The sequence below is a fragment of the Hypanus sabinus genome, chromosome 28 (assembly GCF_030144855.1).
Source record: "Hypanus sabinus isolate sHypSab1 chromosome 28, sHypSab1.hap1, whole genome shotgun sequence".
Lineage (NCBI taxonomy): Eukaryota > Metazoa > Chordata > Chondrichthyes > Myliobatiformes > Dasyatidae > Hypanus > Hypanus sabinus.
Window position 1 is genome coordinate 45,209,318 of NC_082733.1, and position 16,339 is coordinate 45,225,656.

Sequence of the window (16,339 nt, forward strand, 5' to 3'; positions counted from 1 at the left end):
CAAGAACTCCAGCCCACACTGACCATCAAACCTCCATCCCACTGTGACCACACTGACCATCAAACCTCCATCCCACTCTGACCACACTGACCATCAAACCTCCATCCCACTCTGACCACACTGACCATCAAACCTCCATCCCACTCTGACCACACTGACCATCAAACCTCCATCCCACTCTGACCACACTGACCATCAAACCTCCATCCCACTCTGACCACACTGACCATCAAACCTCCATCCCACTCTGACCACACTGACCATCAAACCTCCATCCCACTCTGACCACACTGACCATCAAATTTCCATCCCACTCTGACCACACTGACCATCAAACCTCCATCCCACTCTGACCACACTGACCATCAAACCTCCATCCCATTCTGAACACACTGACCATAAAATCACCATCCCACTCTGACCACACTGACCATCAAATTTCCATCCCACTCTGACCACACTGACCATCAAACCTCCATCCCACTCTGACCACACTGACCATCAAACCTCCATCCCACTGTGACCACACTGACCATGAAACCTCCATCCCACTCTGACCACACTGACCATCAAACCTCCATCCCACTCTGACCACACTGACCATCAAACCTCCATCTCACTGTGAACACACTGACCATAAAATCACCATCTCACTGTGACCACACTGACCATCAAACCTCCATCCCATTCTGACCACACTGACCATCAAACCTCCATCCCACTCTGACCACACTGACCATCAAACCACCATCCCACTCTGACCACACTGACCATCAAACCTCCATCCCACTCTGACCACACTGACCATCAAACCTCCATCCCACTCTGACCACACTGACAATCAAACCTCCATCCCACTCTGACCACACTGACCATAAACCTCAGTCCCACTATGACCACACTGACCATCAAACCTCCATCCCACTCTGACCACACTGACCATCAAACCTCCATCCCACTCTGACCACACTGACCATCAAACCTCCATCCCACTCTGACCACACTGACCATCAAACCACCATCCCACTCTGACCACGCTGACCATCAAACCTCCATCCCACTCTGACTACACTGACCATCAAACCTCCATCCCACTGTGACCACACTGACCATCAAACCACCATCCCACTCTGACCACACTGACCATCAAACCTCCATCCCACTGTGACCACAGTGACCATCAAACCTCCATCCCATTCTGACCACACTGACCATCAAACCTCCATCCCACTCTGACTACACTGACCATCAAACCTCCATCCCACTGTGACCACACTGACCATCAAACCACCATCCCACTCTGACCACACTGACCATCAAACCTCCATCCCACTGTGACCACACTGACCATCAAACCTCCATCCCACGCTGACCACACCGACCATCAAACCACCATCCCACTGTGACCACACTGACCATCAAACCTCCATCCCACTCTGACCACATTGACCATCAAATCACCATCTCACTGTGACCACACTGACCATCAAACCTCCATCCCATTCTGACCACACTGACCACCAAACCTCCATCCCACTCTGACCACACTGACCATAAACCTCAGTCCCACTGTGACCACACTGACCATCAAATTTCCATCCCACTGTGACCACACTGACCATCAAACCTCCATCCTGCTCTGACCACACTGACCATCAAACCTCCATCCCATTCTGACCACACTGACCATCAAACCTCCATCCTACGCTGACCACACCGACCATCAAATCACCATTCCACTCTGACCACACTGACCATCAAATCTCCATCCTACTGCGGCCACCCTTGTTCTCGAACACCCCAGCAGACCAACCAGTTAGAAGCATTGCAAATACCTCTAAGGTAATTTGCGAGTGTCTTCGTGTTGACAGCCCGTGTTCTCGGTGGCATTTGAGGTTGGGTATAAACAGAAGCCCTTTGTGTCCCTTCTCCACAGGAGCATGGCTGCTCTTCACCGAGCTTCACTGTTGTGTGGACCTGGTCTGCAGACCTTGCGTGCAGGATGTCAGCCACTGCACACGTCGACAGCTTGTGTCTCCAATGGCTACTACGATGTGCTGGTGCTCGGCGGTGGGACAGGCGGGATCACCATGAGTGCACGGATGAGGAGGAAGTTTGGAGCTGGAAAAGTTGCCGTCGTCGAGCCGAATGAAGTAAGGATCGGGAGGAGGGGGTCACCCCTGGCAGGTTGTGTTCCCGTCATTCAGCTGATGCACAGTCAAAACTGTGATGGGGAAGCTCTCAGTTTGGTGTTGATAATCTTTCAAAATTAACTCCTTTCTTTGCCATTGCTCAATGATTGACAGAAAGTCACACACCCCTGAAAATTCTGAGACCAACCCTCATCTCATAAAAACTAGGAGCAGGAAAGGGCCATTCAGCCCATCGAGTCTGCTCCACCATTCACTAAGAACATGGCTGGTCAGGTCATAGACTCATCTCCACCTATCTGCCTTTTCCCCATAGCCCTTAATTCCTCTGATATTCTGTCTTACTGTGCTTTAAAGATATTTAATAAGGTAGCCTCTACTATTTCCCCCAGAAGAGAATTATACAGATTCGCAACTCTGGGAAAAGCAGTTCTTGTTTCTATCCTAAATCTTTCCCCAAAATCTTAGTGAAATGTCTCCTAGTTCCAGTCTCAATTACCAGTGGAACAACTTTCTTGCCTCTATCTCTTATCTGTCCCTTTCATAATTTTATATATTTCTATAAAATCTCTTTTCATCCTTCTGAATTCCAGTGAGTATCAAGCCAGGCGACTCCACCTCCCTTCATAGGCTAACCCCTCTCATTTCCGGAATCAACCTAGTGAACCGCCTCTGCACTACCCCCAAAGCCAGTGTATCTTTCCTCAAGTGAGGAGACCAGTATCCGGTACTCCAGGTGCAGCCGGTATCCTATACAGATGCAGAATACCCTCCCTGCTGTTAAATTCAATCCCTCTAACAGAGCAAGACAACATTCTACTTGCTTTCATCATAACCTGTTTAACCTGCAAGCCAACCTTTTTGCAATCTAGGCACAAACATTCCCGCTGCACAACAACATGCTGTAATCTTTCATCATTTAAATAATAATCTGATCTTCTATTTTTGTTTGTTTTTACCGAAGTTGTATTCCATCTGCCAGACCCATGTCCACTCACTTAACCTGTCTATATTTCCCTTCAGACTCTCTGCATCCTTTGCAAAATTGGCTTTTCCACTCAATTTAGTGTCACCAGCAAACTTACAGGCGTTACACCTAGTCCCTTCTTCCATATCGTTAATGTATATGGTGGGCCCAGCACTGACCCCTCACGTCCTGGTGTGCCCCCCCCCCCCCCCACACACACACAATCTTATTGCCCGTTGGCTGTGAGCAGTGTCCATTTGACAGTAGTAGCAGTGCAGGTTGTTGAGAGAAGTTGCTGGGAGGGTTTCACCTGCTGACTATCCTTGCAGAATCATTACTACCAGCCCATGTGGACTCTGGTAGGGGCTGGAGCAAAGCCTCTGAGGGCATCGGGACATCCCACAGCCAGCACCATCCCTTCAGGAGTCACCTGGATCAAGTCCAGAGTTCAAGAACTGCATCCAGAAAAGAGTCTTGTCTGTACCGACGATGGGAGAGAGGTAAGAGATGTGGGAGTGTGAGTGAGCTTCGGGACGATTGGAGAGGGCAGGTGCTATGGATGCATGGCAGGTGGGAAGGAAGGGTTCGGGCTAGAATCTGAGTGGGCCGTGAGTCTGGGTCAGATCAGATGTACTCTCTGGCTTCCATCTGCCCATCAGGAGTGGGAGTGCTCTGCTCTGCATGGCAGGGACACACTTTGCATGACACATTACAGCTCAGGGCATCAGAGTTCAATTCTGGGAACCTCTGCAGGCAGCTCGTATGTCCTTCTTGTGACCAGATGGGTTTCCTCCAGGATTCTGCCCACTGTCCAAAGACATACCGGTTGGCAGGTTAATTGATGGTTGTAGATTATCCCGTGATGTGGCTAGGGTTAAATCAGTGGGTTGCTGGGTGGGAAGAGCCTGTTCCGTGCTGTGTCTCTAAAGGTCTGTTCCCTTCAGCTCACCTACAGGTACCTGATCGTCGCCTTGGGGCTGCAGCTGCACTATGACCAGGTAGGTGTCCCTGCTGTGTTACCACAGCAACCTTCCACAGGGACTCGATCGATGTGGAACTAGGCATGATTGCTAGGATGCTGGGATCAGGGCCGCAGGGAGAGGGGTCAGCCAAAATCCCAGCTGCTTTCCTGATCTCTGTCTTTAGCAGGAAGGTGGAGTGGGTGGCCGCTGAGAGAGAAGGGGAGGTAAACAGGTCAGTCTCTGGAGCTCATGGGACAGCTCCTGTCGTCTCAAAGGGAACAAAGGTAGAGAAGACACTTCACACAGTTTGATGTGACCAGGGGAACAGGGGGTCACTGCTGTTTGTCAGGATCTGGTGTTCTGGCAGTGAGAGTCCAGTCTGTGTGCTGTGGGAGGAAGAGATTTCTCAGGGATGCCATGCTCCCAACAGCCGGAGACAGAGTGAGTGTCTGTTTACTGCCCACGGACAGGACCCATCCACCCACCCACAGACCGGACCCGTGTCCATCCTCCCACAGACCGGACCCGTGTCCACCCTCCCACGGACAGGACCCATCCACCCACCCACAGACCGGACCCGTCCATCCTCCCACAGACCGGACCCGTGTCCACCCTCCCACAGACCGGACCCATGTCCACCCTCTCACAGACCGGACCCATGTCCACCCTCTCACAGACCGGACCCGTGTCCACCCTCTCACAGACCGGACCCGTGTCCACCCTCTCACAGACCGGACCCGTGTCCACCCTCCCACAGACCGGACCCGTGTCCATCCTCTCACAGACCGGACCCGTGTCCATCCTCTCACAGACCGGACCCGTGTCCACCCTCTCACAGACCGGACCCGTGTCCACCCTCCCACAGACCGGACCCGTGTCCACCCTCCCACAGACCGGACCCGTGTCCACCCTCTCACAGACCGGACCCGTGTCCACCCTCCCACAGACCGGACCCGTGTCCACCCTCCCACAGACCGGACCCGTGTCCACCCTCCCACAGACCGGACCCGTGTCCACTCTCTCACAGACCGGACACATGTCCACCCTCTCACAGACCGGACCCGTGTCCACCCTCCCACAGACCGGACCCGTGTCCACCCTCTCACAGACCGGACCCGTGTCCACCCTCCCACAGACCGGACCCGTGTCCACCCTCCCACAGACCGGACCCATCCACCCTCCCACAGACTGGACCCATCCACCCTCCCACAGACCGGACCCGTGTCCATCCTCCCACAGACCGGACCCATCGACCCTCCCACAGACCGGACCCGTGTCCACCCTCCCACAGACCGGACCCGTGTCCACCCTCCCACAGACCGGACCCGTGTCCACCCTCCCACAGACCGGACCCATCCACCCTCCCACAGACCGGACCCGTGTCCACCCTCTCACAGACCGGACCCGTGTCCACCCTCTTACAGACCGGACCCGTGTTCATCCTCCCACAGACCGGACCCGTGTCCACCCTCTCACAGACCGGACCCGTGTCCACCCTCCCACAGACCGGACCCGTGTCCACCCTCCCACAGACCGGACCCATCCACCCCCCCACAGACCGGACCCGTGTCCACCCTCCCACAGACCGGACCCGTGTCCACCCTCTCACAGACCGGACCCGTGTCCACCCTCCCACAGACCGGACCCGTGTCCACCCTCCCACAGACCGGACCCGTGTCCACCCTCCCACAGACCGGACCCGTGTCCACCCTCTCACAGACCGGACCCGTGTCCACCCTCCCACAGACCGGACCCGTGTCCACCCTCTCACAGACCGGACCCGTGTCCACCCTCTCACAGACCGGACCCGTGTCCACCCTCTTACAGACCGGACCCGTGTTCATCCTCCCACAGACCGGACCCGTGTCTACCCTCCCACAGACTGGACCCGTGTCCACCCTCCCACAGACCGGACCCGTGTCCACCCTCTCACAGACCGGACCCGTGTCCATCCTCCCACAGACCGGACCCGTGTCCACCCTCTCACAGACCGGACCCGTGTCCACCCTCCCACAGACCGGACCCGTGTCCACCCTCTCACAGACCGGACCCGTGTCCACCCTCTCACAGACCGGACCCGTGTCCACCCTCTCACAGACCGGACCCGTGTCCACCCTCCCACAGACCGGACCCGTGTCCACCCTCTCACAGACCGGACCCGTGTCCACCCTCTCACAGACCGGACCCGTGTCCACCCTCCCACAGACCGGACCCGTGTCCACCCTCCCACAGACCGGACCCATCCACCCTCCCACAGACCGGACCCGTGTCCACCCTCTCACAGACCGGACCTGTGTCCACCCTCCCACAGACCGGACCCGTCCACCCTCCCACAGACCGGACCCGTGTCCACCCTCCCACAGACCGGACCCGTGTCCACCCTCTCACAGACCGGACCCGTGTCCACCCTCCCACAGACCGGACCCGAGTCCACCCTCTCACAGACCGGACCCGTGTCCACCCTCCCACAGACCGGACCCATCCACCCTCCCACAGACCGGACCCGTGTCCACCCTCCCACAGACCGGACCCATCCACCCTCCCACAGACCGGACCCGTGTCCATCCTCCCACAGACCGGACCCGTGTCCACCCTCCCACAGACCGGACCCGTGTCCACCCTCCCACAGACCGGACCCGTGTCCACCCTCCCACAGACCGGACCCGTGTCCACCCTCCCACAGACCGGACCCATCCACCCTCTCACAGACCGGACCCGTGTCCACCCTCTTACAGACCGGACCCGTGTTCATCCTCCCACAGACCGGACCCGTGTCCACCCTCTCACAGACCGGACCCGTGTCTACCCTCCCACAGACCGGACCCGTGTCCACCCTCTCACAGACCGGACCCGTGTCCACCCTCCCACAGACCGGACCCGTGTCTACCCTCCCACAGACCGGACCCGTGTCCACCCTCTCACAGACCGGACCCGTGTCTACCCTCCCACAGACCGGACCCGTGTCCACCCTCTCACAGACCGGACCCGTGTCCACCCTCCCACAGACCGGACCCGTGTCTACCCTCCCACAGACCGGACCCGTGTCCACCCTCCCACAGACCGGACCCGTGTCCACCCTCCCACAGACCGGACCCGTGTCCACCCTCCCACAGACCGGACCCGTGTCCACCCTCCCACAGACCGGACCCGTGTCCATCCTCCCACAGACCAGACCCATCCACCCTCCCACAGACCGGACGCACGTTCACCCTCCCACAGACCGGACCCATCCACCCTCTCACAGACCGGACCCGTGTCCACCCTCTCACAGACCGGACGCACGTTCACCCTCCCACAGACCGGACCCATCCACCCTCCCACAGACCGGACCCGTGTCCACCCTCCCACAGACCGGACCCGTGTCCACCCTCCCACAGACCGGACCCGTGTCCACCCTCCCACAGACCGGACCCGTGTCCACCCTCCCACAGACCGGACCCATGTCCACCCTCCCACAGACCGGACCCATCCACCCTCCCACAGACCGGACCCCTTTGTCCACCCTCCCACAGACCGGACCCGTGTCCACCCTCCCACAGACCGGACCCGTGTCCACCCTCCCACAGACCGGACCCGTGTCCACCCTCCCACAGACCGGACCCTTGTCCACCCTCTCACAGACCGGGCCCGTCCACCCTCTCACAGACCGGACCCGTGTCCACCCTCCCACAGACCGGACCCGTGTCCACCCTCTCACAGACCGGACCCATGTCCATCCTCTCACAGACCGGACCCGTGTCCACCCTCCCACAGACCGGACCCGTGTCCACCCTCCCACAGACCGGACCCGTGTCCACCCTCCCACAGACCGGACCCGTGTCCACCCACCCACAGACCGGACCCGTGTCCACCCTCCCACAGACCGGACCCGTGTCCACCCTCCCACAGACCGGACCCGTGTCCACCCTCCCACAGACCGGACCCGTGTCCACCCTCCCATAGACCGGACCCATCCACCCTCCTGCCATGAAGCTCCAGCGCTGCAGCTTCCCGATACAGCACTCTGGGAGCCCGACCACAGCCAACTCAGAGTCCGTCTGAAAACTTTGACCCTCTGACCAGCCCTGCGACACCGAGCACCATCTCTGCCGAGCGCTTTGACCCCGGCACCGGCCGCCAAGCAACAGGCAAAGCCGAGGATTCGGGGCCTTCCTCCCGGAGATTAGTAGCAGCAGCAGCGAAACAGGCATTTCAAAAGTTTCACCAGATGTTCCTCTGTGCTTCACACATCCATCTCCATCAAATCAGGATTGTACACGGCATCCTACTGGACAGATTACAGATATTCATTCCAAAGTGGCCGCTGCGCGCTGCGTTGCGCCGCCATCTTGCATCAGTGAAATCCTCCCCACCCCTCCCATTCCCAGAGACCGCCTGCTCGTGGGGTGCATCCTAAACCTCAATGTGAATGTGTAAAGCAGTCCTTGTGGTCGGGGCGTTTGGGTTGGGGGAGGTGAGCAGCTCCTTGCTGGGACAGGGTTTGGCTGGAGGAGGGGTTTTCTAAGCTGAAAGGAGGTAGAATCTGTCTAGAACTTTGCAGTATACTTTGTCCTCAGATTAAGGGGCTTCCTGAAGGATTTAACTGCCCAAAAATTGGTTCCAATTACTCGGTGGACTACGTCGAGAAGACCTGGAAGGCATTACAAGGCTTTGAAGAGGGAAATGCCATCTTCACCTTCCCCAACACTCCAGTCAAGTGTGCCGGTGCTCCACAGAAGATCATGTACCTGTCTGAGCATTATCTCCGCAAGGTGAGGGACTCCCCAGTAAGCAACGGAGCAAGTTGTGCTCACCGCTGCTGTTGTGAGCTCCCCACACCGCGGTTCGGTCCTGTCACTGAGCGAGCTTGGAACCCAGCCTGAGGCCCCTGGGTCAGCAGACCACATCAGGCCACACATTGGGTGTGAACTATTGGCCAGAAGCTCTGCGGCCCCACCAACACCCCCTCACCCATAGCCTCATCTCTCTCGATGTGGTGAGAATGCTTCAGAGCCCGAGTCTGCTCTACCTCTGTCCGCATACCCCAGCAACATCCTCCAGGCCATCAGCCATAGGAGCAGGATAGGGCCATTCAGCCCATCGTTGCCTCTGTAAACTCCCCATTTTTCCTGTTCTTTACACCCTTAGAGATCAGGCAGGGATCAGCTTCTTATCCAAGGAGGTGATGAGAGGTTGTATGACACCCCCCCCCCCCAACCCACAATGTTCCACCTCCTCAGAATGGCACCAGAACCCCGTACTGATCTGGTGCTCCAATTCTGAATGATGATAAGACCACAAGACCATAAAACATAGGAACAGAATCAGTCCATTCAGCCCATCAAGTCTGTAGTGCCATTCAGGCATGGCTGATTTATTTTTCCCTCTCAACCCCATTCTCCTATCTTCTCCCCGTAACCTTTGACACCCTCACTAATTAAGAAAGTATCAAACTTCACTTTAAATATACCCAATGACTTTGTCTCCACAGATGTTTGTCACAATGAATTTCCTAGATTCACCACTCCCTGGCTAAAGAAATTCCTCCTCATCTCCATTCTAAGTGGATGCCCCTCTATTCTGAGGCTGTGCCGTCTGGATTTAGACTCTCCCACCAAAGGAAACACCTTTTCACACCCACTTTATCTAGGCCTTTCAATATTTGACAGGTTTCAATGAGATCTCTTCCTGTCTCCCATTCTTCTAAACTCCAGTGAGTACAGGGCCAGAGCCACCAAAGTTTGCTCTTACGTTAACCCTTTCATTCTTGGGATCATGCTTGTGAACCTCCTCTAGACCCTTTCCAATGCCAGCACATCTTTTCTCAGATATGAAGCCCAAAACTGTTCCCAGTACTCCATCGCTCTGACCGACGCCGCAGCATTACACCTTTGCTTTTGAGGAGGCCTTGTTGCCCCGAGATTTAATTCCATGCCAAAGGGTTTCCAGGCACCTTTATCACTAAGTGTTTTATCTTGTTAAAGGTTGGAAAGCGATCTAAGGCAAATATTATCTACAATACCTCTCTGCCAGTCATTTTTGGAGTGAAGAAGTATGCAGAAGTGCTTCTGGAAATAGTTAAAGAGAGGAATATAACCGTGAATTACAGGATGAATCTGACTGAAGTTCACCCGGACCGACAGGAGGCCGTGTTTGAACTTTTGGATTGTCCAGGGGAGACCAGGACCTTCCAGGTCAGAATGGTTCATTTACTTGCTTGTCCTTCACCTCCTGTGTAGTACTGATGGACTGTCCCTCACAGATCATTCCCACAGGGACGGGCAGTCCACTATCCGTACAGCTGAGGCAAAGCTGAGTTAGTGGGCAGAACTCAGTTTTACTAATACTGGCGATGTCCAATGGTACCACACAGGAAAGGCCCTTCAGCCCAGCTTTTCCATGTTGACTAGCACATTTGCTACATTGGCTCCCCCATCCATCTATACCTCTCCTCTCCCAGTACTGGCCCATGCTGGCAGCAATGAGAAACACGGTAAAGGTCAGTGTTTATTCAAAGACCAGCAAAGAGCCCAGCCAGCACTTACCCCTGTACCAGGTCCAGTCCCGGCCCTTCGGAACCTGACCTCTGCACTCTTATCCAGTGGCTCCAAGTTCATGTTCGTCAGCCTCCAGTTTCCCCTTGCTTCGTGCTGGCTTGTGTTTACAGGGTCTCCTGCACTGAGACTGAAAGACATTATCAGCCCTGGCCTTCCAAGTTGGAATGGTGAGACACGCGCCTCCCGCCTCACTCACACTCTCTCATTTATGACAAACCAGTGCTGTGAGTTTATTTACTGAGATACAGCGTGGAACCGCCCATCAGCCCAATGAGTCACATCACCCAGCAACCCACCGATTTAACCTGAGCCCAATCACAGGGCAATTGGACCGTGGGAGGAAACCGGAGCACCCGGAGGAAATCCACACAATCACGGGGAGAACATACAAACTCCTTACAGGCAGTGGCGGGAATTAAACTCCCAGCTGCGGCACTCTGAGCTATACTGTAGTGCTACCAGCTATGCTACCATGACGCCCCTAAGATCTCTGCCCTTCTCTCCCTGATTAAACCCCAATGTCCTTGCCTCCCCCACGTTAGATGACTGTTTGAGTTGCCGTCTATGGCTTTGTCTGTGCCTCATGATCACTCTCCAAGTGAATCTGATCTCTGGTATTCTATATCCACGACCTCACCCAATTCATTACAACTGGGTCAATATTCCATCCTGTCTGGTTGGAAAAACAAAGTTCACATCCCTTTACAATTGAGGGTCCGGGAGTCAACAGTTATTTCAAGTTAAAGAGTGAATACCAGTATGTCTGGTTACAGGGACGGCGGTCGAGGGACTCAAAGGAGAGGGGGAATACCATCAGTGAATTTGGGGTGCCCTTGCAGATCGGTTGCTCGGAGGGTGTTATTGAGAGATAGAGAGGGAGAGAAAGAGAGAGACAGAGTGATAGAGAAAGAAATATGGAGAGAAAGAGGGAGAAATACACAGAGACAGACAGAGATAGAGATAGGCTTAAAGAGCATAATAGAGAACAGATAGATTAAAAAAAGAAAGGTGAAGATGTATAAAGAGTGAAAGGGGGAGAGATAGAGAGATGGAGAGTGAATATTTCAAATGTGGCAATTGATCGGATGCTCCTCATATAGTACCATGTGACCATAATTCATAGGAGTTGAATTAGGCCATTCAGCCCATCAAGTTTGCTCTGCCATTCCATCCTGGCTGATCCCGGATCCCACTCAACCCCATACACCTGCCTTCTTGCCATATCCTTTGATGCCCTGACCAATCAGGAAACGAGCAACTTTTACCTTAAATACACACATGGACTTGGCCTCCACTGCAGTCTGTGGCAGTCATTCCACAGACTAATCTCTTCCTGGCTAAAAAAAATTCCCCTTACTTCTTTTTTAAAAGGTCACCCCTAAATTTTGAGGCTTTGCCCTCTAGTTCTGAATACCCCTACCATAGGAAACATCCTCTCCACATCCACTCTATCTAGTCCTTTCAATATTCTGTAGATTTCAATGAAATATCCCCCCGCGTTCTTCTAAATTCCAGTGAGTACAGGCCCAAAGCTGCCAAACACTCCTCATACGTTAACCCATTCATTCCCAGAATCATCCTCATGAACCTCCTCTGGACTCTCTCCACTGACAACACATCCTTTCTGAGATATGGGGCCCAAAACTGTTGACAATACTCCAAGTGCAGCCTGACTAGTGTCTTATAAAGCTGCAGCATTATCTCCTTGTTTTTATATTCCACAGACTCGACCTGTAAGTTAATCCCCTGGGAGTCTTGCACGAGGACTCCTAAGTCCCTTTGCATCTCTGATGTTTGAACCTTCTCCCCATTTTCCGCACTATTGTTCCTTTTATCATAATTCATTTTCATACATTTCCCAAACTGTATTCCATCTGCCAATTTTTCCCCATTCTTCCGATTTGTCTAAGTCCTGCTGCAATTGCATTGCATCCTCAGCACTACCTACCCCTCCACCTAACTTCATATCATCTGTAAACTTTGCCACAAAGTCATCAATTCCATTATCCAAATCATTGACAAACAATGTGAAAAGTAGCGATCCCAATACTGACCCCTGAGGAACACCGCTAGTCACTGACAGCCAACCAGAAAAGGTTCCTTTTTTCTGCATCCTGTCTGTCTGCTACAGGATTTTATCTTGCTAGGCAGCCTCACGTGAGGCACCTTATCAAATGTCTTCTGAAAATCCAAGTGAATGACACTGAATCCAAGTGAATCACTGTCTCTCCTTTGTTCACCCTGCTTGCTGCTTCCTTGAAGAACTCTAGCAGATTTGTCAGGCAAGAATACCCTTTACATAAACTATGCTGACTTTGACTTATTTTATCATTTACTCTCCAAGGACCCCAAAACCTCATCCTTAATTACAGACTCCAACACTTTCCCAACCACTGAGGTTAGGCTGACTGGCCTGTAATTTCCTTTCTTTTGCCTTCCTCCCTTCTTAAAGAGTGGAGTGACATCTGTAATCTTTCAGTCCTCTGGGACCATGTCAGAATCAAATGATTCTTCAAAGATCTTGACCAATGTATTTGTTATCTCTTCAGCAACATCTCTCAGGACTCTGGGATGTAGTCCATCTGGCCCAGGTGACTTATCCACCTTAAGACCTTTGAGTTTGCCCAGTACTTTTTCCTTTGTAATAGCAATGGCACTCACTCCTGCTCCCTGACACTCTCAGACTCATCTTCCATAGTAAAGACAGATGCAGAGTACCCATTAAGTTCATCTGCCAATTCTTTGTCCCCCATTACTACCTCACCAGCACAATTTTCCAGTGGTTCAATATCAACTCTCACCTCCCTTTCACTCTTTATGTAACTGAAGAACTTTCAGTATCCTGCTTTATATTATTGGCTACTTTACCTTAATATTTCATCTTTTAGCTTTTTAGTTGCCTTTTGTTGGATTTTAAAAACTTCCCAATCATCCAACTTCCCACTCAGTTTTTGCTACCTTATATGCCCTTTCCCTGAGTTTTATGCAGTCCTTAACTTTCCTTGTCAGCCACAGTTGCCCATCCCTGCCATATGAGAACACCTTCCTTTGTGGGATATATCTATCCTGTGCCTTGTGAACTATTCTCAGAAACTTCAGCCGTCTCTGCTCTGCCGTCATCCCCACCAGTATCCCCCTCCAATCCACCTGGGCAAGCTCCCCTCTCACGCCTCTGTAATTCCCTTTGTTCCATTGTGATACTGACACACGTGACTTGTGCTTCTCCCTCTCAAATTGTAGTATGAATTCAATCATATTATGATACTGCCTCCTAAGGGCTCCTCTACACTTCGCTCCCTAATAAGATCTGGGATATTACACAACCCCCAATCTAAGATCACCTTTCCCCTAGTAGGCTCAAGCACAAGCTGCTCTAAAAAGCCAGCTCTTAATCCCCTTATTATGTGCCTTTTCCAGCTCCCTTTGCAATCTCCACCCCACATCTTGGCTATTATTTGGAGGCCTATATATGATTCCCATAATTTTTTTTTTAACCCTTGCGGTTTCTTAACTCCACCCACAAAGATTCAACATTCTTTGACCTATGTAACCTCTTTGTAAAGATGTAATTCCATCTCTTACCAACAGAGCCACACCACCGCCTCTGCCTTCCTACTTGTCCTTTTGATACAGAGTATATCCTTTGATGTTAAAGGATGGCCCAACTACGGCCTTCCTTCAGCCACAACTCAGTGATGCCCACAACGTCATAGCGACCAAAATCTATGCGTATCTCTAATTTGTCTACCTCATTCGGAATGCTACGTGTATTTAAATACGGCATCTTCAGTCTGGCTTTCTTCACCTTTTTTGAATTTTGCCTCCCTGGTACAATTTAACTCTTTACTCTGTCTGCATTTGTACCCAGTCATTGGCTTGTCCTTCCTTACATTCATGTTACACCCATCATCTGCTTGTAAACCTGCTGGCTCATCCTCAGCTCCATCATACTGGTTGTCATCCCCCTGCCATATTAGTTTAAACCACACCCAACAGCTTTAGTAAACCTGCCCTCAAGAATATTGCACCCCCCCCCCCGCTTGGATTTAAGTGCAACCTGCCCCTTTTGTACAGGTCACACCTGCCCTAAAAGAGGTTCCAATTATCCAGAAATCTGAATCCCTGCCCCCTGCTCCAGTTCTTTGGCCTTGAATTTATCTGCCACCTGATTCTGTTCCTGTCCTCACTGTCACATGGCAAAGACAGCAATTCCTACTCTTGAAGTCCTGTTTCTCAGCTTCCTTCCTAACTCCTTGTATTCTGTTTTGAGGACCTCCTTCCTTATAGACAATAGGTGCAGAAGTAGACCATTCGGCCCTTTGAGCCTGCACCGCCATTCTGAGATCATGGCTGATCATCTACTATCAATATCCGGTTCCTGCCTTGTCCCCATATCCCTTGATTCCCCTATCCATTAGGTACCTATCTAGCTCTGTCATTGGTACCAATATTACCATGGCTTCTGGCTGCTCACCCTCCCTTTTCTGAATGGATGCATTCAGAAACATCCCGGACCGTGACACCTGGGAGGCGAACCACTATTTGAGTTTCTTTTTTGTGCCCACAGAATCGCCTGTCTGTCCCCCTAACTATAGAGTCCCCTATCACTGCTGCCATCCTCTTCCTTTCCCTACCCTTCTGAGCCGCAGGGCCAGACTCTGTGCCAGAGGCACGGCCACTGCCGCTTCCCCCAGGTAGGTTGTCCCCTCCCCCAATAGTACTCAAAGTGGAGTACTTACTATTGAAGGGGACAGCCACTATCTGTCATTCTCCCTTCCCTCTTCTGACAGTCACCCATTTATCTGTCTCCTGTAGCCTCGGGGTGACTACCTCCCTGTAGCTCCTGTTTATCACTGCTACTTACCCTAACAAGCCAAAGGTCATCGAGCTGGCGCTCCCATTCCCTAACGTGGTCTCTAAGGAGCTGCATCTCGATGCACTTGATGCAGATGTGGCCACTGGGGAGCTGGGAGTCCCCTGGAAATGCTACATCTGACACCCACACCATGGGTTCTGCAGACATATCCCCCATACTCTCAAGAGTTAATGCAGCAAAAAAGAAATAAGGTATGAACTTACTTTGCTTCCACCTGTTCTCGCCAAAGTCCTGTTGAGCCAAAGCTTTACTACTCTGACTCAGACCACTCCCACAATGACTGCTCCGCTAGACAGTACCCCCCTCTTGTGGAGTCTGGGTTGCTAAAGCTATTTGCTGTACCTGTGTGGGAATGCTACTGCATCTGCACCGTGCTCCAATCAACGACTTACGTTAAAATACTTCCTGCTTTTTAAAGCTCTTCAATGGACTTGCGCGGGAACACTTTTAAGTATGTTACACTTAAAAAGATGAAACAGTTCTAATTAGTGAAAATGATAATGAAGTTATTTATGTTGTTCCTTTGTCTCTTGCTCTGTGAAATCCACAGAGGGTGTTGTCTTTGCACATTGAATGACTCTCGCTGTCAGATGAGCTCTGTGATTCCCAGCTCTAGTGTTATGAGCCGCAGGGAATGGAAATTAATTGGGGAAACCAAATAAATAGTGTTATCATAGACCAGATGGTTAAACGTGATTTAGCTATACAGGAGACTGGTGAATGCAGCTGTGCAGTAATGTGTCCAGGGAAGGTGTTGATGGACGGGGAGCTGTTCTGAGATGATTCACTAGACTGATGCCTGGAATAGGTGGCTGTCCTGTCAGGAGAGGATGTATCATTAGAGAGTA

General features: G+C 52.4%; 1 protein-coding gene across 3 annotated transcripts in view; it reads left to right on the forward strand.

Moving 5' to 3' along the window:
* The window catches only part of sqor (sulfide quinone oxidoreductase), a 46,845-nt gene that overhangs the window by 15,995 nt on the left and 14,511 nt on the right, over nt 1–16,339 (forward strand). For all 3 annotated transcript variants that reach the window (XM_059953108.1, XM_059953110.1, XM_059953109.1), the window contains exons 2-6: nt 1,937–2,153; nt 3,447–3,617; nt 4,062–4,115; nt 8,636–8,830; nt 10,043–10,252. In XM_059953108.1, the coding sequence (XP_059809091.1) occupies nt 1,937–2,153; nt 3,447–3,617; nt 4,062–4,115; nt 8,636–8,830; nt 10,043–10,252 (847 nt within the window). The remainder of the gene's footprint in view (nt 1–1,936; nt 2,154–3,446; nt 3,618–4,061; nt 4,116–8,635; nt 8,831–10,042; nt 10,253–16,339) is intronic.